The sequence below is a fragment of the Pogona vitticeps genome, chromosome 5, assembly GCF_051106095.1.
Source record: "Pogona vitticeps strain Pit_001003342236 chromosome 5, PviZW2.1, whole genome shotgun sequence".
NCBI lineage: Eukaryota > Metazoa > Chordata > Lepidosauria > Squamata > Agamidae > Pogona > Pogona vitticeps.
In genome coordinates, this window is record NC_135787.1 from 30,894,140 (window position 1) to 30,919,776 (window position 25,637).

Sequence of the window (25,637 nt, forward strand, 5' to 3'; positions counted from 1 at the left end):
CTGCTCTCTTCATCCTCAGTGCTGAAGGTCAGTACTTTTTAATCCAGGTACGAGTGTTATTATTTCAGTTCAGGGTTTCCAGAAAGACAAATGCATAAATCACAAGAGAGTATAAATTTCATTTGTAAAACAAAGAAACAAAGTTAGCTGGGGCACAGGAGATGAATTTAAATCAAGATACTGCTGTATACATTTCCATTCTAGTTTTTGTTGCAGTCTAAAGAGATGCCTGCCATTCAGCCTCTGTGATGAATCTATTTGAAAGGGAGGGGACAATTAATGGGCTAACCAGGTTTGTAGAGATTGGCAAAACAAACAAACATCATTTGGGGTACTTCAGGAGGGGGGAATTACAAGGATTATAAAACGAATGTTGCAATTTGTCACTCAAATACATTGCTACTGTATGTTGCATGGCCATTCTTGTTTATGCTGCTACTTCTCCAATCTCCTAATGCAGCTGTCTTTTCAAGCAGATTGTCGGTTTCCAAAGAGCATCATCCTACATACTTTTTTTCCAAGGACAAATGATGTTGCATTTTCTCCTGACACCCAGTGGTACAAGGGGTCCGTCTGTAAAAAGAAGATAATCGTACCTGAGCAAATCATTACCACCATGTCTTACGTAGATTAGCAGCGCTAACTGGAAGTAAACAAGACAGATCAGACAGGTCACTCTGCTATTTAGGGCAGGTATCTACAGGGAGACAGCAAATGAAGAAGCGCATGTATCCCTCCCACACTCACCTTTCTCTCCCTCTTCCCTGTCTCTTCCTCATTTACCACCCCTATATTCAGGTACCTGGCTATGGAAACAGGGGTTGGGAGTTTGATTCCACACTGTGCCTCCTGGGCGAAGAGCCAGCCTGTGTAGCCTTTGGCAAGCTGCACAGTCCCGCAGTCCCCTGCCCCAGGATTGTTGTTGTTATGTGCTGTGAAGTCATCTCCATCAGAGTCTGTCAATAACAACTCTGCTCAGCTCTTGCAGACTCAAGATTGGGGCTTCCTTTATTGAGTCAATGCATCTCATATGTATCTTTTCCTGTTGCTTTCAGCTGTTCTTGGCATTAATTTTTTCTAGCTTTGTCTTCTCAGATTGTGCCCAGAGTTAAACAGTTCACAGCATATTTTTACAAGTACAAATAAAAGTACAAATAAAAAGACAATAGGTTATAATATAAAAAATAAATAAATAAAATATTCCAGCATCAGTTGAGCTCATAGGTTTTCATTACTGTAAAGTGCTATGCAGTGTAATGTTTGGTTATTTTAATTTTTTTAAAATTATAATGTATTGTCTTTTTATTCATACTTGCTTTAAATTGTCTTGTGAGCCATCATCCTTTCCAACTTTGCAAGAAAAGTGGGATGCAAAACAGAGAGAGGAGAGAGAGAGAGAGAGAGAGAGAGAGAATTTCTATAAAGTTTATTTTAAAAATTAACATCGTGTTTTTGATATTATGTGAGCCAGGTTCAGGCTTTTACTGATGGATTTTAAAAACAGTACATCCATTATTAACTCACCCCCTCTAATTTTGAGATAATGACAAACAGATCGGCTAACATACCTTTATAAATTTGTCATTACAAAATCATAGAAAATCACTTTCACTGTCAGTTAACTAAGCAAGACACATCCTTCTAGCCCTTATCTTTCTCCCTTTCCCCCACATTTGGTCAATATTGGTCTAGCAATTAGCTGCTGATAACAGCACATAGCATCTCCTGGCAATATCATTAGAGCTAAGCAGCCAACTAAAGCTAAAACCTTTTCGTCTATTGTCCAGAATGAGTAAGAAGCACAGTGGTCTCATTGGCGATGAACCATCTTTACTTATTTCTCCACCATTATTTACATTTTTTTGTTTCCTAGCCCTCTCTAGGTATTTGTTCATTCATTCATTCATTTCCATAACAAAGATTTATAGTTTCTGAACATTTTGTGTAGCAGACAAAACCCACTGCCCTTATAAGCACAACCTGTTTGAAATGTCATAATAAGCATCAGATGGTCTTCTGGCCCCTTTATCAGCTCAGACGAAATCTGGAGGAAAAGGTAAACTCAATCACCTGCTACTTTGGTGTGCAACTGGGGTTGGATTTCCACACCAACCCTAGATGACCTCCTTCCTCCACCACCCCCTTTCCTCTCCTCCTCTTCCATCCCCTCTTTTCCTCCATCCGTTCTTAGATTAGTCAGTGCCATCTGGTTTTCTTTTCTTTTCTTTTTTAGGGTTTTGGTTATCAGTTTTAATATTTATTTATTTATTTTTTATTCAACTTGTATGCCACTTGCACTCTGCAAGAGTCTTTAGTCGGCTTCCAACATCAATTAAAACAGTTCAGTTAAAAACTTACACCAATATTTCTATTTTCATTTGTGTTTTCTATTTTACGAGATTGTAGCCCACCCATAGTAGTGCTATGACACAAATGGGAGCAGGATACAAATTGAATAAATAAATAAATATAAATATAAATAAATAAAACCAATCCCCTGTATCTTCTTTCAGTCATTCTTAGGCATAGCCTTTTAAACAGAATTGTAATCAGTGACATAGTGGCAAGTTCTGAAGTAAGGGCACCTGAAGTCAGAATCAGAATAGTCTGCACTCCATGGCACTCCAAGGAATGTCCAAAAATACTCCATATTAACAAGAATGTTCTAAACAGTTTTCATCTTCAGCAGGAACCGTCTTTTTCTGGATGGGTTTTAATTGCCCATTCAAAACCAAAAGCAAGCTGTCATTTGCAGAATGAAAAGCATAATTCACAACAATATATTGCTGCTAGGAATATTCATTCCCCTGCCTGACTTCCAGCTATTGTCAATGATCATAGAGAACCTTCACATTTTTAGATGCAAGGAAACTAGTGGGCAAAGTATGGCCCCCTTGCAATTCACATCAGCATAGCTAATGGTGTGGTTGCAGCCCAATAACATCTGAAGGAGTGGGCTTTGCTGACAGCACCAGTGGTTTAACCCTCAATCCCTCTTCTCAAGAGACGTTGGGAATTATAGTTCAGGCTAGTATGGTAAAGCTCACTAGCACAGAATTCCAACAGCAAATTCTAGAATTCCTTAGGATGGTGCCACGACACTCCTAAGGGTCATACTCATAGGATTCTGTAGTGCAGCCAGATATGCCTAATGTTCCTGTAGGCACTATTCAAATAAAGAGGGATGATTTGCCATTATAATGTTCACATGCCATTTTAAGTCAAGAATTCTAACTTATTGAACAAGGTGAACAAGAAGTCTTCATGCATTTCATTCACTCTCGCTTTGCTCTTCTAGTCATGCAAGCAGATAAATAAACCAGCCTAAACTCACAATTATGGTTTATTATGACCAAAGAAGCCAGGATTGTAATACATCAACCAACTTTAAACCAGGATTTGTACTTTATTCTTAGCTGTATTTGGGTGTCATTGTAACCTCTCCGCCTGGTCTGTTATTCACTTATACCAAGGAGAAAAGTGGAAGTGAAGATATTACAATTATGGTTTCACAAACTAGGATTAATATCTTAAAACTATGCAATAGCCTCTGAAGACTGCAGATACCGTCTCAGTTGCATACAGCAGCTTTCTGGCTTTAAATAATCTCTTATCACTGATCACTGACTAGAGGTAATAACTACAAACTATTGGGGCTCATCTGAGAACCTGCTTCGAGGGCCACTGTCACTGTATGGGCCAGAGCCCTCCCAACTCCAGCTTAAAATCACACATAAAGTTGGCCAGTGACATATTCAAAACTCCCCAGTGAATCTATTGCTGAGATGGGCATTAAATCTGAGTCTCTCACATCAAGAGCAAAGACTCTGTCCAGTGGTCAGCAGTGACTCTCTGCTCATATACTATGTGTTCAATAATGTTAGACACTGAGAAAAATGTTTTTGATACATGGCAGGATTCATATATTTTATGACAGCAGGATACTTCTTACAATGCAATTTGGATCACATTTGCACCTCAGTTATTTGTAAGTGTCCAACATGAAAAAATTTGACCCAACTCTGGGAGGCAGTGGAAGACAGGAGGGCCTGGCATGCTCTGGTCCATGGGGTCATGAAGAGTCGGACATGACTTAACGACTAAACAACAACAGTAACCTAGAGGCCATCACCAGGTGTCAAGGCCTATGAAAGAAATGAGTTACCTGACCTTACTTCCATAGAATTGCTTCCTCTGGTTTATCCCACCTGGAAATGGGGACTCTCAAAAACGCTGTCTCAGGAGCTCCTTGTCAGGACCTCATGACAAGCTTCTTTCCACAAGAAGATTAACAGTCTAGTCATTAGTCTCAAAGATTAAAAGTAGTCAGGCATCATTTGCAGCATACACATGAAATCACTTAACCAAGCATGTAATTTTTCTTTCAAACAACTGTTAGCCTCCAACCTGTCTGCTCTCTTCTCCAAATGGCAGGCAAAATAGATGTACAGTATTCCCCACACACCCTCTGAAAATTATTGTCATTCAGATCCACAGACGATGTCATTCTAAGTTTCTTTCCAAGGGCACTGGCAAAAAAGAAACACAGAAACAAAACCCAGCAAAACCAAAATCTTGGAAGGTATTTGGTACTACTCGGGCCACGTTTGTTGATCCAGGGTTTAACTCCAAAAACTTCTTACAAAGGCAGTGACAGATCCTTGTGTGTGAGGTCTGAATATTGGCTTAAACCATCATTACTGGAGACCCTGCTGATTTGAAGAACCATGTAACAACCCCAGGTTTCTAAAATTATATATATCCTACTATGTTATTTTTATCTGCTGATATTGTATAGATTGTTTTATTTTATTGTCTGCTTTGCGTTGTTTGTTTTTATATTTTGTGGCCTGGGTTGCCAGATGGGCTGGAGGGAGGGAGGGAGGGAGGGACGGACGGACAGACAGATAGATAGATAGCCAAAAATCACAACAAGCTATAGCTTGATTTGAGGCAGGCCCCATAAGAACTTGAGGGACATGGTGGCGCTGCAGGTTAAACCGCAGAAGCCTTCGTGCTGCAAGCTCAGAAGACTAGCTGTCGTAAGATCGAATTCACGCGACGGAGTTAGCTCCCGTCATTTGTCCAAGCTCCTGCCAACCTAGCAGTTAGAAAGCATGTAAAAATGCAAGTAGATAAATAGGTACCACCTCGTTGGGAAGGTAATGGCATTCCGTGTCTAGTCGCGCTGGCCACGTGACCATGGAAACTGTCACTGGACAAACGCTGGCTCTATGGCTTGGAAACGAGGATGAGCACTGCACCCTAGAGTCGGACACAACTGGACAAATTGTCAAGGGGAACCTTTACCTTTACCTTACCATAAGAACTTAAGTCTGGGAAATGAATATTTCAAAAAGAGAGAGAAGAAAAGAAGCCAGATCAGATCAAAAGAGTAACAAATCCTGCATTTTGTTCACAGAGCGTCTCTGGAATACTCACAACTGGACCTGAGTATCACAGTAGCTGCATTCCCTAACAGCTGGTATACAGAGATATATTGTTTCAAATATGGGAGGTAATATATAACTTCTAGTATGACTATAGATGAGCTATATAACTTTAATCTTGATAGCAAAGACACTGAATTTGTAAAAAAAAAATCTGTCTTGGCTCAGTCATCAATACAAATGGAGACTGCAGCCAATAAATCAGAAGACTGAATTTGGAAGGGAGCTATGAGTGAACTAAAAAAGATCCTAAAATGTAAGGATATGTCACTGGACGCTAAGGCTGAGATTATCCACACCAATGTATTCTCATTTACTATGTACAGATGTGAAAGCTGGATAGTAAAGAAGGCTGACAGGAAATAACTGATTTGTTCAAAGTATTATGTTGGAAGAGAGCTTTGAAGATATTGTGGATCACCAGAAATACAAACAAGGGGATCCTAGATCAGATTAAATTTGAACTGTTTCTAGAAACAAAAATGATGACTAGCTGGAAAGGACAATAATGACAGGAAAAGTTGAAGGGAGCAGGAAAAGAGGAAGACAAAGATTGTGGGAAGCTTCTGCCCAAGGCCGTTCGTTGTTATCTGTTACAGTGAAGAGCAAACTCTCCTGGCAGAGAAGCGGCAGCTGCCAGTGGGTGGGGTGACCTACTTATTCTGCCTTTTCCCTTAGAGTTAGATCATAAGTTCAAAGGCTTTCTCCAGCCAGTTCTAGTGGTGATTAGGTAACCAGTATCCTATCTGAATTCTCACAACATAGGATGTAACCCTTGTTAAGTTAATAAAAAAGTTTTCAAGGTGTTGCTTTTAGACTCCGCTGGCTCAGACAGGGACACTTCTTTGTTTTCTCTCTGAAGGCTAATTGCCTTCCCTTTGTTCTGTGATCACCCACATCATTCCTTCCTTTGCTCTGTGATCACCTACAAAAGATGAGATGAATTGGCTCAATAAAGGAACTCAATGACCCTGAATTTGCAAGAGCTCAGCAGGGCTGTTAGTGACAGGATATTCTGGTAGGTTGAAGGCAACTTGATGGCATATAACAACAACAACACAATATATAACTACTATGACTGGTAGCTACTCATTGCTCTATCCTCCATGAAATTGCCTAAATACCTTTTAAAGCTGGCCAAGTTGCTGGGCCAGCATTATATTTTATGACAGAAATTTTCATAGCTTAACAATACACTGCGTGGTGAATCACTTCTTTTGGTTGATTCTGAATCTCTCAACATTCATGTTCAAGAAAGACATGGAGAGGTCCTTCAGGTGTGCATCTGCACAGATTAACTTTCCTCACCAGGAAGATTCTTTCAGATCCAGGGAGTGACTTCCAGACAAACATGAGCCCCAGCACTTCCAGAGGACAATTGTCAGCTTCGTACTGTGACTGCTTCGGAAAAACATGGACTTCAGTTACTCCATCAAAGTCCACCTGGAAAATAAAGAGGACAGCTGAAATACTGTGAGTTCAGTAGCCTTTACTTTTTAAAGCCAAGGGAGTAAGACAGTGACACTTTGGTCTGGTGAAATCAGTTTGTCATGATGACTACTTTTCCACCTTGATTTTAAAGGGCCCTCAGTGCTCAGACTCTTTTGAGGTTTGAGAACAGGATAGAAAGTGCAAACAAACAAAGAGTTATGGCTATAGTTTCTTGAGTTTAAAATGGAGAGAAGGAAGGAGATCATTAGTATCTGATAGAGTATATATTCTGATTTCAGAGAAGAGGGCCAGAGTGAAAGGGGAATACATCTTAATTAACCCAAATTATCATCCATATCCTGTTACAGTCAATGACCATGCTGTTGTTAATTCATCTTTTGTATATAATGGTATTGGACGGCATTCCTAGGCATACATAAAGCTAGATGACATATTTTGTATTTATAAATTACTGTGTAAGACAGGGATGGGGAAATTTTGGCCCACCAGCTGTTGTGGACTTCAACTCCCAGAAGCTGCAACCTAATAACCAATGGCAAAGAACTATTGAAGCTGAAGTATAACACATCTGGAGGGGCAAAGGACTGAAGTGATAAAATTAATTTAATATAGAAACCCAGCACAGATTTACTAAAAGATTACCCATAGAGCTATCATCTTGTGCTCACTTACCTGGTAGTAAACCTCATTTACACCTGAATAAACTTGCAAAAAATTAGTTAGTTGTAAAACTGAGGAGACCAGAGTTCAAATCTCTTTTCCTTAAGCATCCTTCAGTCTTGAGATACTAGGGTAATGTGCTCTGAATAGAGGACTTGGAACAACGTCTAGTGTGGCTGAGAAGGCCAATTTGAGAGTGACAATCCCTTCTACATGGAAGACAAATACAATGTTGCTGGTTTTGGAACTGCCTCTTTGCCTCAGCTTGCCGGACAAGTGTCTCTTCAAATTGGGAGAGGCCATGATGCACCACCTGCCTCCAGGCTGAACGCTCAGATGTCAAGGTTTCCCATCTGTTGAGGTCCATTCCTAAGGCCTTCAGATCCCGCTTGCAGATATCCTTGTATCGCAGCTGTGGTCTCCCTCTGGGGCGATTTCCCTGTACTAATTCTCCATATAGGAGATCTTTTGGAATCCGACCATCAGCCATTCTCACGACATGCCCAAGCCAATGTAGATGGTGCTGTTTCAGTAATGTGTACATGCTAAAAATTCCAGCTCATTCTAGGACTACTCTATTTGGAACTTTGTCCTGCCAGGTGATACCAAAAATGCGTCAGAGACCACGCATATAGAACGTGTTCAGCTTCCTCTCCTGCCATGCACAAAGGGTCCAGGACTCCCTGCAGTACAGGAGAGTGCTCAGGACACAGGCTCTATAGACCTGGATTTTGGGTTATGCCGTCAGCTTCTTATTAAGCCATACTCTCTTTGTGAGTCTAGAGAACATGGTAGCTGCTTTGCCAATGTGTTTATCCAGCTCGACATCTAGGGAGAGAGTACAGTATCAGAGATTGTTGAGCCAAGGTACCCAAAGTCATGAACAACTTTCAATTCTTGTGTGTAGATGGTAATAGAGCGAGGTGAGTCCATGCCCTGGCCCATGACTTGTGTTTTCTTCAGGCTGATTGTTAATCCAACATCTTGGCAGGCCTTGCTGAAACGATTCATGAGTTGTTGGAGCTCTTCAGCAGAATGGGCAACAACAGCTGCATCATCAGCCAAGAGGAGGTCCTGCACGCATTTCAGCTGGACTTTGGTCTTTGCTCTCAATCTAGAGAGATTAAACAGCTTTCCATCTGATCTAGTCGAGAGACAAATCTCTACATAGCCAGTAAGTTCATTGCATGTCTCTTAGTCCTAATCTACGTTATAGGGTTGTTGTGAGGACAAACTTCCTTCTCTCCAATGATGTACACCTTACCGTGATACGTGCAAACCAAAAAACTCTTGAAGAATCATTCAAGATGATTCAAGCTGTGTAACTGCTAACAGTAGAATTCGGAGAATGCAACAATGAACAAATTTACTTAATGTGGAATTGATGATAATGGCAATGATGAGGCCCTTAATGATATACAACAAGTGTTTCAAATATTCAGGGCATTTCCTTTGCAGTACAGTACTTCAATAAACTGTGTAGGCAGCACCCTGACAACTAATGTATTTTTAAAAACAAAATCGAACTTTTGCATATATAATACAGAAGGTGGGGGGAAGCAAAGAAAAAAGAAAAAAAAGCAATATACAAAATTTAATAATTTTGCTAGAATTTCAGAGACGTGTCCAGATGTTTTCTCCATCAATTTACTTACAGTATTTCTCTTAAACCAGATCTGGCATATATCTTGTCAAGAACTATGCTGGGTGGCCATCGTATAGGAAATACAGATCAAACCAAAAACAAACTTTAATACTGAAGCCAATTTACAAGAAGGAAACCAGAGACTAGTGCTGTGAGACTGATGGAGCTCCTCTAGAGATCAGTCCTGCTGCTTTCAAAATTGCTTCCATATACCTTGCACGGGATGCCTTCGAGGGAAGACTCTCTTGGTCCCATTTTACGGACGGGAAATGGAAGCTGTGGGGCATTTCTCTTGTGATGACCCGGGTTTCTGCTGATAAGCACTACTACCAGACTTGAAGACAAGTGAATAACCCCCCTGAATATACCTTTTCCCCAACCCCCAATGCTACCCTGATCACCCGTTGCACCGCTCAGCCCTTCGACAGCAGCCTACGTGCTACAGTATTTAGTAAATAAATGCAAAGACAAACCCACCAGGCGGCTCCTGGCGTTTAGAGGCGGCGAGGGGTGCGGAGGAAGGCAGCCGCTGGAGGCAAAGGGGCGCTTGAGCGCCCAGCGTTCTCCGGGGCGCCCCCTGGAGGCGGAGCACGGCGGCGCCCCTCTCCCGCTTCCCGCCGAGGCCGCCTCAGAGGGTCTGCTCCCGGCAGAAGCCCCAGGGCTCCCGCAAAGAGTGGCGGCCCGGCTGGAGAGCCCCGGTGCTGGCTACGGAGTTCTTCAGCTGCTTGATGACCCCGAAGAGGAGCAGGAAAAGCAGGAAGAGCAGGAAGAAGAAAAGCGCCAGGTAGAGGAGCAAGTTGAATTCCCATTCCATGCTGGTGCTGCTGCTGCCGCGGCCCCAGCGCCGGCCGTGTCCATCCGTCCCCCAGGTGCCTTTTGGAGGTCCCGATGATGACTCCAAGCGGGGGTGGGGGGGGGAGAGAGAAAGGGAACGGGCGTTCAGCCGGCTCGGGCATCTCCCCGCCACATCTTCCTCGACCAGGCTGGCGCCATCCGAAAGGGAAGGGCAGAGGGGATGATGCGCCGAGGTGGTGTGTAATGTGTCGCCCGCTCTGAAGCCCAAGGAAAAAAAGAGAAGGAGAAGGAGGAGAAAGCTCAGTTCTACCGCCGTCGCAGAAGACGGGAGAGCCCTCGGAAAGCTCCGTTTCCCAGTCCCGCTAACCCAGAGGGCAAAGACACACACACACACACACACCGTCTTGCTCCGGTTACCCTCCTGCGAGGGCAGACCGAGAAGTCTCTTTTTGCGTGGAAGATGGGGGTCCGAAGGCGTCGCGGGAAAGCGGTCCTGGAAGAGCGAATCAAAACAAGCGAAAAGCAGGAGCAACAGACTCTGCAAAATGCAGCTGCAGCTGTTGATCAAGCTCAGATCACGGAAAGAGCGAGCGAGCGAGCGATTGTGGTTTCCTGGAGATCAAAGGAACAAAAGGGCTGAGCCCCAGGAACTAATGACAGAGCCATGGAAAGGCTATGATTTTTTATTTGGAAGGAGGCCCTTTTCTCTATAGGGAGAAAAGTAATCGCTGGGCCACGGTTGCTGTTATCCCTAGACTAAAGTTTTTGCCCAGAGATAAACTCATCTTTAAAATTCACGACATGTTTATGCTTGCCACGTTTGATAGCATGGTGTTGGCAGAGCAGGGCGTTGGAGCAGAGTGCCTGGGCAATTCTCTGAAGAACGAGCAGGGCAGTCCCCAAATCTAGCCGGACTAGGTTAACAGGTTTTTAGTTTAAGTGAAGGCATTTACAAGACCCTTTCATTTCTAGCTGGCTCTGCAGCCCAGTGGTTCAGGTATCCCGCAGGAGAGTTGGAGGGTTCGATTCCCCATTGTGCCTCCAGGGAGAAGAGCCAGCCTGTATGGCCTTGGGCAAGCTGCACAGTCCCAGGGCACCCCCAGAAGAAGGGATTGATAAACCCACTTCTCAGTATTCTCCACCTAGAAAACCTTGGAAAGGATTGGCGTAAATTAGAATTGACTTGACAGCACAGAATTATTATTATTAAGCTTTCCTGCCTGAAACACAGCCACCCAATATATTTTCAGCCCAAATCCTGTGTCTATCTAATAAATACTACTGAGTTCAATGGAAGTTCCCTCCAAATAAGTTTCCAGAATTTAGGATTACATCTTGAAAATATGCATATAGACACACATGCATGAGTTATACTGGACCTTTAGCATTAATATTCATTTTAGGATGGGTTTTCATTTATATGCAGCCTGATGACAACAGAGAAACCAGTTACTCTGGAAAGCACCACCTATGTGTACATATGCCCATAAATGCCAATATTTGTGTGACCAACAATCATCTCTCAAAAATTACCATCAGTAATAATTTCTACTGAGAATAAAAAGAAGTGTGCAAACAGAATGTCTTTTACTATCCATATGGAAGTTACAAATAGTGTGGTGACAAGTGATAGTACTCTGTTGTTCACAATTTGGATTCATTTGTGTGTAGAATTTTCACAAAGTATGTAAAATCCTTTTGAATTCAATGAGACTTCTGTTTAATTCTAACTAATAACTTCTCATGTTGATTTTAACACAACAGAGGCACATATAATAGTTCATTGAATTCAACAGGACATGGCATAGGACTCTTTCTCTGGAGTGATGCCTAAGTGAGGTTCCTGTACTGCAAAGAGGAACACGTTTAAAGTCCAATGTTGGGCATTTTGTGTGTGTGTCAGAAAGATTACTTGTATGGAGCTAGAAATATTTGAAGTGCAGGCACGCTTCATATGGAAAATGCAAGCAGCTATTTTGATCTATATCAATAAAAATAATATGCCATTTTTCATCTCCATCATTAGGAGCAGGTGTCTGGCAAAACTTATAAGTGTTAACTTCAGTGTGAATATGGTCTAGTAGGTAGAATTATGGGCAAGGACTCAGGAGATCCAGATTCAGATTCTCAGCCATGGAAACTCATTGTGGGGCAGCAATGGTAAAACCACTCCTTAAATATCTCACATGGTTTGGAATCCCTACTAGGGTTGCTATAAGTTGGGTGCAACTTAACATGCACATAATATGCACACTCAGCATTATTTGCCCAAGCAACTCCAAAATTTGTATCCTTCTTCAATCTGCAGTTGCTGATAATAGTCACCTTCTTCACAACCATTGTGAGGACAGCACCTAACCTCCGAGAGAACAGGGAGTCAGAGGAGTGCAACAAGAGGGAACTGCCATATAGCTCAGTGGTTTAGGTATCTGGCTGTGGAACCAGAGACTGGGAGTTTGATTCCCCACTATGCCTCCTTGATAGGGACTGGACTTGATGATCCATAGGATCTCCCACAGCTCTGCATTTCTAAAATAATGGTGATGATCCCTATTAATCCAAAAGGCCCTCCACTCCAATTTCTGGTACAGGGGCGCATACTCTCAGAAGACAGAGCTTGGAAAAAGCAGGGGAACTTGGGGAACTGCATTCCAGTTTCAGTTATCTGATTGCGAGTCACAGGCACCTTTACCTATCACACAAACATGACAAACATGTGACCCACAAATCCATTAAATTCTGCTACTAATGTTACCTGTGCAAGTTAGCAGTTAAGTTTGTGTACTGCTGGACTCTGTTTTTTTAATGCAAAATAGGCAACATAATCAAAATATCAAAAGACTGTGCAAACTAATGCTCCTTTTACTCCAGGATCCCACCTCTCACAGATCTATTCAGATACCTATAGAAAAAAAACACAAGGTTGGCTGAGCTGATTGCCATGTGAGCATGCCTTGTATTTATGTGTATTTAGCATTTCCTTATGTAATTGGAGGACTTAAAATGCATATCTTTGTTTTGTATATGTCAGTATTTGAAAGGTTAGGGATTTTTACATGCTGGCCGGACAACCTTTTGTAGTTCAAAAAGTAATTACCTTATGGTGTTTGCATGCTAACTTGCTGTATGTGGAGAATTCTTTGTTCTGAGAAGTTTTTGTTCTCCCTGGAGTGATATTTGTTTCTGGTATCATATTTATTTCTTTTTGAGTTAGGGGATTTTAAGGAATTTCTGTCAAGTCCTTTTTTAAACAAATCCGCAGGGACTGCCCTTTGGAAGGAGATGGGAATCATACCTTTCATGACACGAGAGGCATAAGAAGGAGCAAGCATGTATAACATGCATGCAGAATTGGAGAAGGCCACAGTGAAATGTCTTGTGTTCCCCTCCTTGTTTTTTACATTTGTTTCCATCCAGTGGTAAAGCATTAAACTTTGAAAAGGCAGATGCTCATCAGGGCAGTCCCGACAGGAGAATCCAAAAAACAAGATCCTTTTTCCTTGTACCAGGGATGAAATATTGTGGCCGGTATCTTGTTCAGTATTTACACATACAGAATTACATCTGTGAAAGTTGCTGCAACAACACAAACAGGTAACCTCTTTGGGCAAATGACTTTGTGCAACCATCAACTTACCACACCACCAACATTTAATATTTGCAGCTGGCACTCCACACATACAAACATTGACCAGGATACTGGCCATATCTCAAGATCAACAGACCAGTTCAAGCATGTTGCTCTCCATGGCAGCAGATATTCTGTAAAGCTAATGTATCTTAATTGTTCATTCAAAAACAAGTTGCCCCAACATATAGCAGGGATGGCTCATAACAGTCTATTGTGGCTGGGAAAATCCGTTTTCTCTTTAGCTCCCATGAGGACTGCAGTCAAGAGAACAGGGAAGCCAGAAGGACTGGCTAATACAAATGACATCATTGCCCTTGCTAATCAAAAGTCCCTGTGCTTTGATCTTGCAAGTCCTAGCTTCATTACACCTCTGCTCCCATGATACCCTCTCATCAGAATGGCACTCCAGAAAAACATGTTCCTCATACAGCTAGAGGTAAGGGAATATCTGAACACACAGGGGTGATTAATGTAAAAAATTATTCTCTCACCACAGTCAGAGCCTGAATATAAATATAAGATTCATCTATCGTGCCCAGATAAGCACACCTAAGAGGACACATTCTTAATTTATGAAGAATCTGTGCTTTGATCAAAGTTTAAAAATAAAGTTGCATTTAATTAGAGAAGCTGCCTTGTTTTTTGAGCTCTTTCTACTTGTCTCCGCTGTTTTGCCGGAGAAATCCACTGGACTGTGAGTTTGGGCTGCACAGCAGAACACATGATCAGGGCAACAAAGAGTAACAAGAGCAAACATTTGTAAAGTGGCGTGAATAGTTTTCTTCTCCATCTCATGTGTGGTGAGAGAGCATTTTCTCCTGAAGCAGGGGTACTTCATGGACTGAGCAGGGCAGCTTTCCCTAATTAGGTGCCCTCTAGATGGGTTAAACTACAATTCCCATCATCCCCAGGCTGCCTGGCCATGCTGAGTGGGGATCACAGGAGTGGTATTCCAGCAGTTCTGAAACTGTCACCATAAAGAAGGCTGTTGTAAGGTGCTCCTTCCACAGGTGCATGCTTCACAGTCAGAGCTTCATTGACCAGAAATAGTGATCTTTTCAGTATTTCCATTTTTCCCAGATCAAAGCAAAGTGATGGAATCTAATTACTAGATTGGATGTTGGCATCCAGCTACTTCAGGAGCCACATCTCCAAAATCTCAAATCAATGGATGCCAAAAAATAAATAGGAAAAATATAATTCTATTTCAAAATATTGAGTTATTTTAAAGACCAACGTATTTATTTTAGTGTAAGTTTTTATAGATCAAAATCTACTTCTTCAGATTTTAAGCCATAAAAGCTAAAACTGAAAAAAAAATCTGTTAAATCATTAAAGCATCTTGCCTTTCCTCCCTCTTTTTCTCTTTTTACCCTTTAATTTTGCCAACATGTGGAAATCGATAAATGCAGCTAGTTAGGGAGGAATCAATAGATGTCTGTCATTGTGGAAGTATTAAAGAAAATGACTAGTCCTGAAAAAGTATGCACTTTCTACAGGTGAATGGGCTAAAAACCAAAATAGATCATCATTTGTCCCATACAGCAAACAGTAACACCTAATAAGTGCATTATTATTCTGGAAGTTCATCGTTCTTTGTATTTCTAATGGTCAGACTTTCAGTGCTATTATCTAGATAGGCGAAACGGTACCACCACTGCAAAAGATGCAGGTGTCAACAGATTTCGGCAGGTTACAAGGTTTCCAGAGGTTATAAAAACAGATTTTAGGGGAACCCAACATTTTTTAGGCAAAAGAAGCCTGAGGAAGACTATGTTTAGTGCCTTGGAATACTAACGCCTCTTTGGGAAAACATTAAAAATAGGTGTGGGTGTATAGGCGGTCTATTATTTTATAACTATAAACTTACAAAATTTAATTACTGTATTTGAAATCAGTTTTATTTTATTTAAAGGATCTGTTTAGTAATAACAGCCACACATGTGGAAACAGCTATCAAACATGACAACACCTTGGGCTCAAATTCTCAAGGTGGCACTCGCTGTATTTTTTCGCAGACTGCAGGAACAAGTTGTCCATCTTCTTATTTTAAGTCCTGCATATGAAATAAAACACATAAATTAGAGCTCTTAAAAACAGCAATGCTACCTATACTTTCTTCCAAACTTGTTTCCCACTTTTAATACATAACAAAAACAATACCTCCCGTATCTCCTGTAGACTAGCAAATACCATGCATTCACACCTCTGTATCAAAGCAAACCCAAATTAGCAACATTAAAAATTAATGTAAGATCTAGAAAAACAGTATCCAGCATACTATCCTTTTTTTTTTTTGTATAATAGCTCCCCAAATCCCCAGTCAACAACACTATTGAAAAAATAATGTTTCCAACCACTGCTTCTAAACTATGAGGTAAATTGGGGTAAGAGAGAGAAACAGGAACAAAGTTGGCAGAAGAGGTTCATGACTAAATTGAAGCTGGATCTCACAAATCCCAATCCAGCTGTCTACCCATTAGACAAGAATGGCTCAAAGCCCTTAAACTGAAGAAAGGGATTTTTCTTAAGGCTTTGTGCAAACAAATGTGGAATATTACAACATTAAAGGTGAGGAGAGGAATGCCATGCCAAACATGGCCACAGAGGCAATCAAAGAGAAAAAAACCCTTCAAATCTTATAATCTGCACAAAGGAACGAGGGAGAACACACAGGCACACTCTTGCTCATTACACTTCATTTAACTATGACTCTGGAAACCAGGGTACGAATCCCATTCAGCCATGGCAACTCTAAAGCCATGGAACTGCTTAAAAGCATTCCTTAAATATCTCATTTACCTTGAAAGCCCTATTAGGGTCACCATAAGTGAGTTCCAACTTGACAGAACATAACAAAACATATTTTAATATGTACAGTTTCATGTTGGCCCGTCATACAACAACAACTCCTCCCCATTTTTCTGAATACTCTGCTGGGTACTTCAAAACAGGCTATATTGTGTATTATATATTATTTCCATGTGGAAATGAATTTGTCTAGAGCTGAAGCTGCGATTAAGAGGTTTTGATGAGGTGTTGCTATTGAGCTGCAAATGTTATTACAACTCTAATCTGATTTACTCAGCGCAGAAATCAATAGTTCAGTAGAGTCCAATAACTCGTGTGTGCAAATAGATCATCCTTGCTATGTTTAAAACCAGTTCAGCATGCTAGACAGGCATGATTTAAACCAGTGGTTCTTAACCTTTGTTACTCGGATGCTTTTGAACTGCAACTCCCAGAAACCCCAGCCAGCACAGTTGGTGGTGAAGGCTTCTGGGAGTTGCAGTCCAAAACTCCTGAGTAAGCCAAGGTTAAGAACCAGTGATTTAAACTGTCTGATGATTAAAATGTGACTGCTCATTCTGACTTCTTAATCAATACGAACCAAAAATGATAAGCAAATATATTTGTTTGTATTTTTTGTGTGTGAAATGTATAGATTCATTTTGAGTCTTCCTCAGAAACATCAGAAAGAATTGGGAACCCTGTCATGTATTTTTGTCATAGTCATTCCTTCCCGCCCCTGCAGTTCCCTCCAGGAGGCCCTCCAGAAAGCCCACTGTGTACCAGTTGTCCAGTGGTAGGGCTGGCCCTCACTGCAGTGACATCCAATTATGGATATGGCATTACAGAATAGTCTTCTACAAGCTGAACATTGTCACTGCTACTCCAGTTTTGCATACAGTTGCATGGGAATGATTACTCCATGGAACTTACTTCTGAGTAGACTTATAAACCCTGGGTTGCACTGTCAAATACTACTCCAATATCATTAAAATCCTGACTTCACAGGAGTTTTTAGGCTGACGGTAGATATTCAATGGGGACGTGGTGGCACTGTGGGTTAAACCGCAGAAACCTCTGTGCTGCAAGGTCAGAAGACCAGCAGTTGTAAGATCGAATCCCTGCGACGGAGTGAGCTCCTGTCGCTTGTCCCAGCTCCTGGCAATCTAGCAGTTCAAAAGCATGTAAATGCAAGTAGATAAATAGGTACCACTTCGGTGGGTGTTCCGTGTCTAATTTCACTGGCCACATGACCACGGAAACTGTCTTTGGACAAACGCTGGCTCTATGGCTTAGAGATGGGGATGAGCACTGCGCCCTAGAGTCGGACACGACTGGACTAAATGTCAAGGGGAACTTTTACCTTTACCTAGATATTCAACAATTTGCTGTGAACCTTTATAATCTAGAAAGCAATGTGTTGCACTAAATATTGAGCCTAACCACAATGAGGTTTCTTTTGCTGCAAATTATATTTGTTTAAAGCAGTGTAAAATGAGGCTTTCCTACAAAATTAAAACCCAAATAAACTGCTTTAACCTAACCATTAAAAACCAAATGTTTTCCAATTTATACGTAATATGGAGAAGTATAAAATGTCTCCACTGCAGAGTACTGTGTTAGCATGGTAAAAGCTGGGAAATGTTACTTTTTTAACCTACAACTCTCAGAATCCCCAGACTAGCATGGTTGCTACGCATGCTGACTAAGGGATCCTTTGATTTGTAGCCAGTGGGGGTGATATCTAAACCAGTCATACTGATCTGAGAATCTTACTATGGGACCTACTCCCTAGTAACTGTTCATAGGACTACAGCCCCCAGTGTGTCAGGGCTGCAGTTTCATGAGGAGCCAGACTGGATTATTACACATCCTTTTCTGTCACCCTGTACTGAAATATTGCTTTTCAATAAATTCTGTCTTTCTTTTGGTTATACTTTTCATGCTGCAAGCATACTTTTACTTTGATAAATGGCAATTGCCTTGACTTGAATGTCCCAAGACACTTTATGGAAAAGAACCGGTTACACATCCTTTTGGAAGGGCAGGAAATCAAGGTGTCTTGTCTTGTATCACCTCTTGACATTGTTCCGGGCTCCAAATGGCACAGTAGACTCAAGTGCATCTATCCATTGGCTCTTGTCCCAGTCTCTTTTTATCACTTCTGGATCTTTGGCTGATTTTATGAAAGCAAATATTCATGCAAACCCTTTCACATCCAGCTGGTGAGCCAGTGAGTCCTGACCTTAGTCTGGCATATGTGGAGAAGGGTGCCCAGGAATTAAAGCAGGGAGTGTGCAAATTTGATGGATTGTGTCTGATTTTCTGTCTTCTGCAAGTCACACAGGCTGCAAAAAGCATGTAAAATTCCAAATCCTTTTCTGGTTTTGGAATAAAAAGGGCATTTAGTGATTTTAATTGTTCACTGGAGAGAACTGTGACCCATTTAAAGGTTGATTTGCGACTCCTAGAGGGTTACAGCAATTACAATTCAGCTTTTCTGCTGGAAAAAGATGGGGCAGGGGAGAGTATTGGAAGCTATAGAAACATCCTTGGTGGGCACACATGACCCCAGAATTGTACTTTGCCCATACTTACTTTAAAGCCACCTCATTTGCAATGATCAAACTTTCTCCTCCTTCAGCATCACTTGCCCTGAGATTGAAGAGATCACTTGTCTCTGCGGAAGCACAATAATTCTTTCCTCTTCAGCCATCACCCTTCACCTGGGAACCCTACTGTGTGAGCCAACATCTGACTCAGTCTGTGTCCTGTAAGCTCCCCTGCTCCCCTCAGGTGTAGTGGAGGATGCTGTCTCATATCCACTTCTGCAAACAAGGTCAACTGCACATGGGATTTGTGAGTGGGATAACCATCTCACCCTTCTTCTTAGGCAGCAAAATGGCTTGGGTTAGATCTAAGGAGCGCTCAGCTCCTCTTCTGCAAACGCTAAGTAACCACTTGCATGCTACAGATGGTAGATACTCATGTTTTCTTAAGCATCACCATCTCCCAAATTATCCCCAGTGATAGATTATAAAGAGTTTGAATTTGTCATATTCTTCTGCCACACTTCTCTGCTACAAGCATTTAACAATCATCTTCACGTTGATACTTATTAAGGGAAGTGTTCCTGGATATCTGGTCACAGCAGGCATTTCAGTGCTATGAAATTACCTCTTATAAACTGCAGCACAACAAAAGAAGCACCTGCACATTAGGGTAATAGAAGAATTCCCGGTGTGATTTCCCAAGCTTGATAACAATGAATGAAGAGGGTAGAACTGCTCTTCTTCTAGATTGTATACATGTTTGACAGCAAGAAATAACTCCAGTACTTCTCATTGCCTTTTCAGAAGGCACAGAAGGTCTGAATGCCAGTGCTGACAGTCAGCCACTTGTTCAATATTACATGTGTTGTTTGTAATCCAGTTCCATTTTAAATAAAAGAGAGCTTGCAACTTTTTTTTAAAAAAGAGGATAGCTCAGTGGTTTAGGTATCTGGCTGCAGAGCAAGAGGCTGGGAGTCCAATTCCCCCCCCATGCCTCCTGTGAAAGTAAGCCAGCCTGTGTGGCCTTGAGCAAGCTGCACAGTCCCAGGGCACCCCCCCCCCCCCCGATGAAGAGAATGGTAAGCCATTTTCTACTTGGAAAACCCTGAAAAGGGTCACCATAGGTCAGAATTTACTTGACAACACAAGATTCTTCTTCTTCTAAAGTAGATAGTTATTGTTAATTATAATTCAAACATTATACCGTGCTTTCCTGCTTCTTTAATTAAAATGGTCAATTTTACAGTACTTTTAAAACATGACTGTTTTTCATTCAGCAGCACGGGGCACAATACAAGCCAGCATTTGACAGATGTGATCATTTCACGATTGACTGAGGCCACTTCCATAACCATAAAACTAAAAGTTATAGTTACACTGCAAAAGAAGTTATCTCTCATTAAGTTGCATGTTAATGTCATGTAGTTACCCTGTTTCCCCAAAAATAAGACAGGGTCTTATATTAATTTTTGCCCCAAAAAAACGTATTAGGGCTTATTTTCAGGAGATGTTTTATTTTTATTTTTTCATATACAACAATCTACATTTATTCAAATAGTGTCATGTCATCTTCTGGTTGCTGCACAATACTGCACAATGGTGAAAGGTGGGGTTTCACTTAACTGGGGCTTATTTTGGAGGGTAGGGCTTATACTATTACAAGCATCCTGAAAAATCCTACTAGGGCTTATTTTCAGGTCAGGTCTTATTTTTGGGGAAACAGGGTACATACTGCTTATTACAAAAAGCAATTGATTACTCTTCTTTATTCATAACAATTATATATTTCAACATGGTTTATATGACCCAGCTCTTTCTTGGGAGTCCCAGATTGCAGCTGTGTCCAGATAAGCCTTAAACCAGCTTAAGCTATTCACCCAACTCTGCCCCTACCTAGAAGAGGACTCCCTCGGGACTTTGGTGCAGGCCTTGGTCATCTCCTGAATGAATGAATGAATGAATGAATGAATGAATGAATGAATGAATATCTCTGAAGAGGGTGGATTTAAAAAATGATTTTAAAAAAATGATTTGATTTGAATCAAATCCGCCCTGATCTCTGAGCTTAAGTGTAACTTGTAATTTATACCTAATTAATTCCAAGCTCTGTGACACAAATGCACACCCATACCCCTAAATGCTATGTAATAAATCCTGTGCAATGCACTCTTTATAGACACAGTTTGCAGCTTAACAGGAATTTGCATGTTCTCACAGGACAAAAGGAAACTGTGGAAGAATGTCTCGGCCTCCCATTCTCTGGGCGTTCCACTGTTAATTCAATTTCATTCCAAAACCATTACATAAAGATATTGCCTTGTTTAAATGGCATATTGAATCTGACCAGAACTCTCTGGTCTTATTGACTATATTTATTAGCTTTATGACTTCAGATTGTGTCCTTGAACATATTTCAGAATTTTCAGAAAGTCATATCCATAGCTAAATAACAATGATAGGGAACACAGATTAAGAGGAAACTACCATTACAAATATCAGTGACAGTAGCACAGTTGTATCCCAGAATAAATACTTTAAAGTATTAAAGACAACTGTGGAGTAATTCAATTGGGTGAAGAGGAATGGATAGGCTAGTACTTTAGTCCAACTGTGCCCAGTAGCCACGATGTCAGAGCTAACAATAGTGTAATGTACCATATTTTTCTGTGTATAAGACACCCCCATGTATAAGATGCACTCACACCCCCACTTTCCTAAGCAAAAATTTATTTCTTTACAAGAAAGTGGAGGGGGGAAGGCAAGGATCAAAGTACTTTGATTCCTGCTTTCCCCCTCAACTTTCTTGTGAGGAAAGTGCTTTCCCTTCCACTTTCTTTGCAAAAAGCTGCATTCCCCCTCCACTTTTTGCAAAGAAAGTGGAGGGGGAAAGCAGGGATCAAAGTACTTTGATCCTTCCCCCCTCCTTACTACCATGTATAAAACGACCCTCAATTTTTCCTCTAATTATTTTAGGAAAAAGTGTCATTTTATACACAGAAAAATACGGTAGTTTCAGTCCTGTACAGTTTCTTCTGATCAAAACAGAAAGTTAAAAAGTATAATGAGGAACTTTAAAATATAGCTCCATTTTTTTAATTCAAGTATTCAAGGTGTTATTAAATGTGTTGGATTTTTGCTATTGGATAATCTATTTTAGGATTATATTTATAACATATTGCAAGAGAAGAGAAGAGAAGAGAAGAGAAGAGAAGAGAAGAGAAGAGAAGGGAAGGGAAGAGAAGAGAGGTAGCATAGAAAGTTTTAAATAAATCATTCTGTCTGGGATGCACTAGCAACCTACAATCTATGATGAGGTAAAAGGACACATTCTGCAGGCATAGGATGACCTCCTGTCCATAGCCTATAAGCCACCTCTACTAATTAATTTATCTGATCCCTTTTTAAATCCATATGTGTTGGCAACGATTACTATATCTTATGGCAATGAATCTGGAGTTTAATGGTATACTGAGTGAATAAGTATGACTTTTTATCTGTGTTAAATTTCCTTCCAATCAGCTTTAGTAGATAGCCCTAAGTCCTGAGAGACTGGGGCGTAAAAGATATTTGCTATCCTGTTTCTCCACATCACACACATTTTTATAATCCTTATCATGTTGCCTCTTTAGTCACCATTTCTCTAAGCTAAATAGTCTAGTTACGTAATGCTTCTTCCTATGTGATTTGTTCCAGACTCTTGGATTATTTTGGTGTATCTTTTCTGCGGCCTTTTCAAGTTTAATTATGAGGGATGATGGGATTTGCTGTACATCTAGAAAGCTTTATGTTCACCATCCCTGTTCCATTCAAAGATGCAACCGTGATACCTAAAAATAAGCCAAGTATGTGACATATGGTCACGCTGGCCATTTTAAAATCTTGTCACAAAAATTCCACTTCTGAATTATGGCAATACAAAGATTTCAGGAATGGATGGAGACAAAGTAGGGCAAGTCCCTAGTGTACTAGCACTCACTGGTGCTGAAAATTTAACACAAGAATTACTTGTCCATTGTAATGCAATATTCACCACCACAGACAAGAATCCAGACTTTTTTCTCTCCTCTCCCCATGCAACTTCAGCTTGCAGAACAACTGAAAGCACGGTTATTCAGTAAATCCATTTGACTGCAAAGGGAATATACAGTACACAGAACTGCAGCCTTGGACTCTTTCAACATCTGATACAAAATTCCCTAAATATAACATACTGAAATCAATATTTTAGTGGTCTCGCTGCAATTTGGCAGGTGTACATGGGAACAAGCTAAAACAAAACAATTGCTTCATTGGGAAGTTGCAGGGACAGCAATGCAGTGCAGATTCCCTTAGAAAATTGAAGTTACAGTTTTAGTAGATTGGCAAATCCCCTTACCAGGAAATCTCAAGACAGATAATCTGACTTGATAGCAGTATCCCAAAATACTGTACATCTCATAGTTTTGTGCACATGTTTCCCATATAATTTTCTAGTCCTTATAAAAATATATACATTGCAAGGTATTAGTTTAAATGTTGTTATGTGCCATCAACTTATGATATTAATTAGTGATCTCCAAAACATCTTCCAATTAACAACCCTGTTTAGGTCTTGCAGACTAAAGGCTGTGACTTCTTTGGTTGACTCAATCCATCTCATGTTTGGTCTTCTGTTGCTGCTGCTGCCTTCAGCTTCTCCAAGCATTATTTTCTTTTTCAGTGAGTCTTGTCTTCTTTTAATGTGCCCAAAGAATGATAGTTTCAGTGTAATCATTTTTCTTCTAGAAAGTTATTAGGCTCGATTTGATCTTGCAGTCACTTATTTATTTTTCTGGCTGTCCATGGTATCTGTAAAGCTTCCTGCAATACCACATTTTTGGATTAAGCAGTTTTATCAATTTTCTTCACAGTCCAACTCATACAATAATTGGTAGTACCACGATGTGGCTGATCTTGGTCTTGGTCTCCAGTGACACATCTTTACACTTGCAGATATCTTCTAGTTCCTTCATAGCTGCCCTTTCAAATCTAATTTTTTTGCTTAAATGCATAAAGTTATAACCAGCCTAATACTGTGATCTGGACAGCCAGTCTGTTGCAGTGGATAGAGACCCATGGGGAGGACTGACCATGGTGAAGAACCTATAATACTAACTAGTTTTTATTTTAATTTTAATTTTAATTCACTTCTTGAACGTCTCATATACCTTGGAAACTGTTAAGGTCACTTTAAGCCAGAAGTGACCTGACAACACATAACAATAACAACAATAGGATCTAACATGCTGAATCAATATGTTTCATGAGACTTCTTCCCTGGTAAGGACTTATAAATAAGCTGCACTTCATTTCTATTGATATCAGTAGGACCTGTCATGACTACATTGTCCTGTTTTTTAATTAAATAGATCTCACAATCATCATGTACCATCAAGTCAATTCTGACTCATAGTAACCATTTTCAGAGTTTTTCAAGTACAGAATACAGTACTCAAAACTGATTTACCATTCCCTTCTTTTGGGGGTGCCCTGGGACTATGCAGTTTACCCAAGGCCACACACCCCGATTCAACTCACAAAAAGCACAGCAGGGAAACCGAACTCCCAAATTCTAACTCCACAGCCAGATACCCAAACCACTGAGCTACTAATTTAAAGCTCTGCCCTGTGCCTCTTAGTGAGATATGTCCCATTGTATTCAGGTGTAGGATCTGAGATTTAGTCTAAAATAACACCCGTTGTGTTCATCTAAGTATTTCCTGTTAACTCATACATCTTGTTCATGACATGTCAAAATCAAATTTAATCTCATATTAAACCACTTGCAGGTTACTTTATCCTACCATTTTTATGCTAAAAGAAAATTAATCTTCTTGTCCTGTATAAGTTAATATTTCCAATATATTCCAAAAAAGCAACACATTAACATTATATGTCATAAATCAAGGAAGCTGTGAAATTAAATTCTAAATGTTATAGAATGTCTGTCAAATAACAGAACCAGAAGATTATATGTCAACCCCCTTTTGTCCTGAATAAGCAAGTGGAAAGACAGGTTAAGATTTATCTATATTCCTTTTTTAACATCTATGTACAATGAGTGAAGACTGTGCAAATCGTAATCACTGAGATCCTGAAAGCAGACAGAAATTCATTAAAATGTAAATCAGAGTTCAGGACATAATCCTGTTACTGCTAAACACTGTGAGGGTTTCTCCACTCTGGCTGCATTAGAAACAGGATACAACCATGGATAAGGAGTAAAAGTGGTGACAAATGAAAGTCGGCACCCACGGATTATCATATTAAACATGTGAGTTAAATGTATTGAAAGATGGACTTTGATGGGTTTAGTGCACTTTTTAAAATATGCAAACAGATTTGTTTGACAGCTTTTGAATGATGCCAATGTGTACAATTTGTTTATAACACTGTTATAAACAATTTGTTTAAAAACATGTAATGGTTTTATTGCATTTATCATATTATATTAGCACTGGAAGTTGCTTTGTGAATTTTACATGAAAAAAATCACAAAGCAACTTTTAGTGCTAACATCATATGATAAACACAATAAAACCTTCACATTAATATAGATGAGCAGCACAAAATGGGAAAGGATAACTATATAATAAAAATCAAGCATAGTACTAAGCTCAACATAATGAGTTCCATGAAGATTA

At 40.4% G+C, this 25,637-nt stretch overlaps 1 protein-coding gene across 1 annotated transcript; it reads right to left on the minus strand.

Annotated features, from left to right (window-relative positions):
* Positions 1-9,713: 9,713 nt before the first annotated feature.
* Positions 9,714-10,114, minus strand: SMIM43 (small integral membrane protein 43). Its single transcript, XM_073001703.2, has one exon. It carries the CDS (start codon positions 10,019-10,021, stop codon positions 9,836-9,838), a length of 186 nt encoding a protein of 61 aa, XP_072857804.1. The 5' UTR covers positions 10,022-10,114; the 3' UTR covers positions 9,714-9,835.
* Between the last annotated feature and the right edge of the window lie 15,523 nt (positions 10,115-25,637).

Bases quoted from the DNA above. Each gene is read 5' to 3' on its own strand.
- SMIM43 (XM_073001703.2), bottom strand. From the start codon at position 10,021: ATGGAATGGGAATTCAACTTGCTCCTCTACCTGGCGCTTTTCTTCTTC.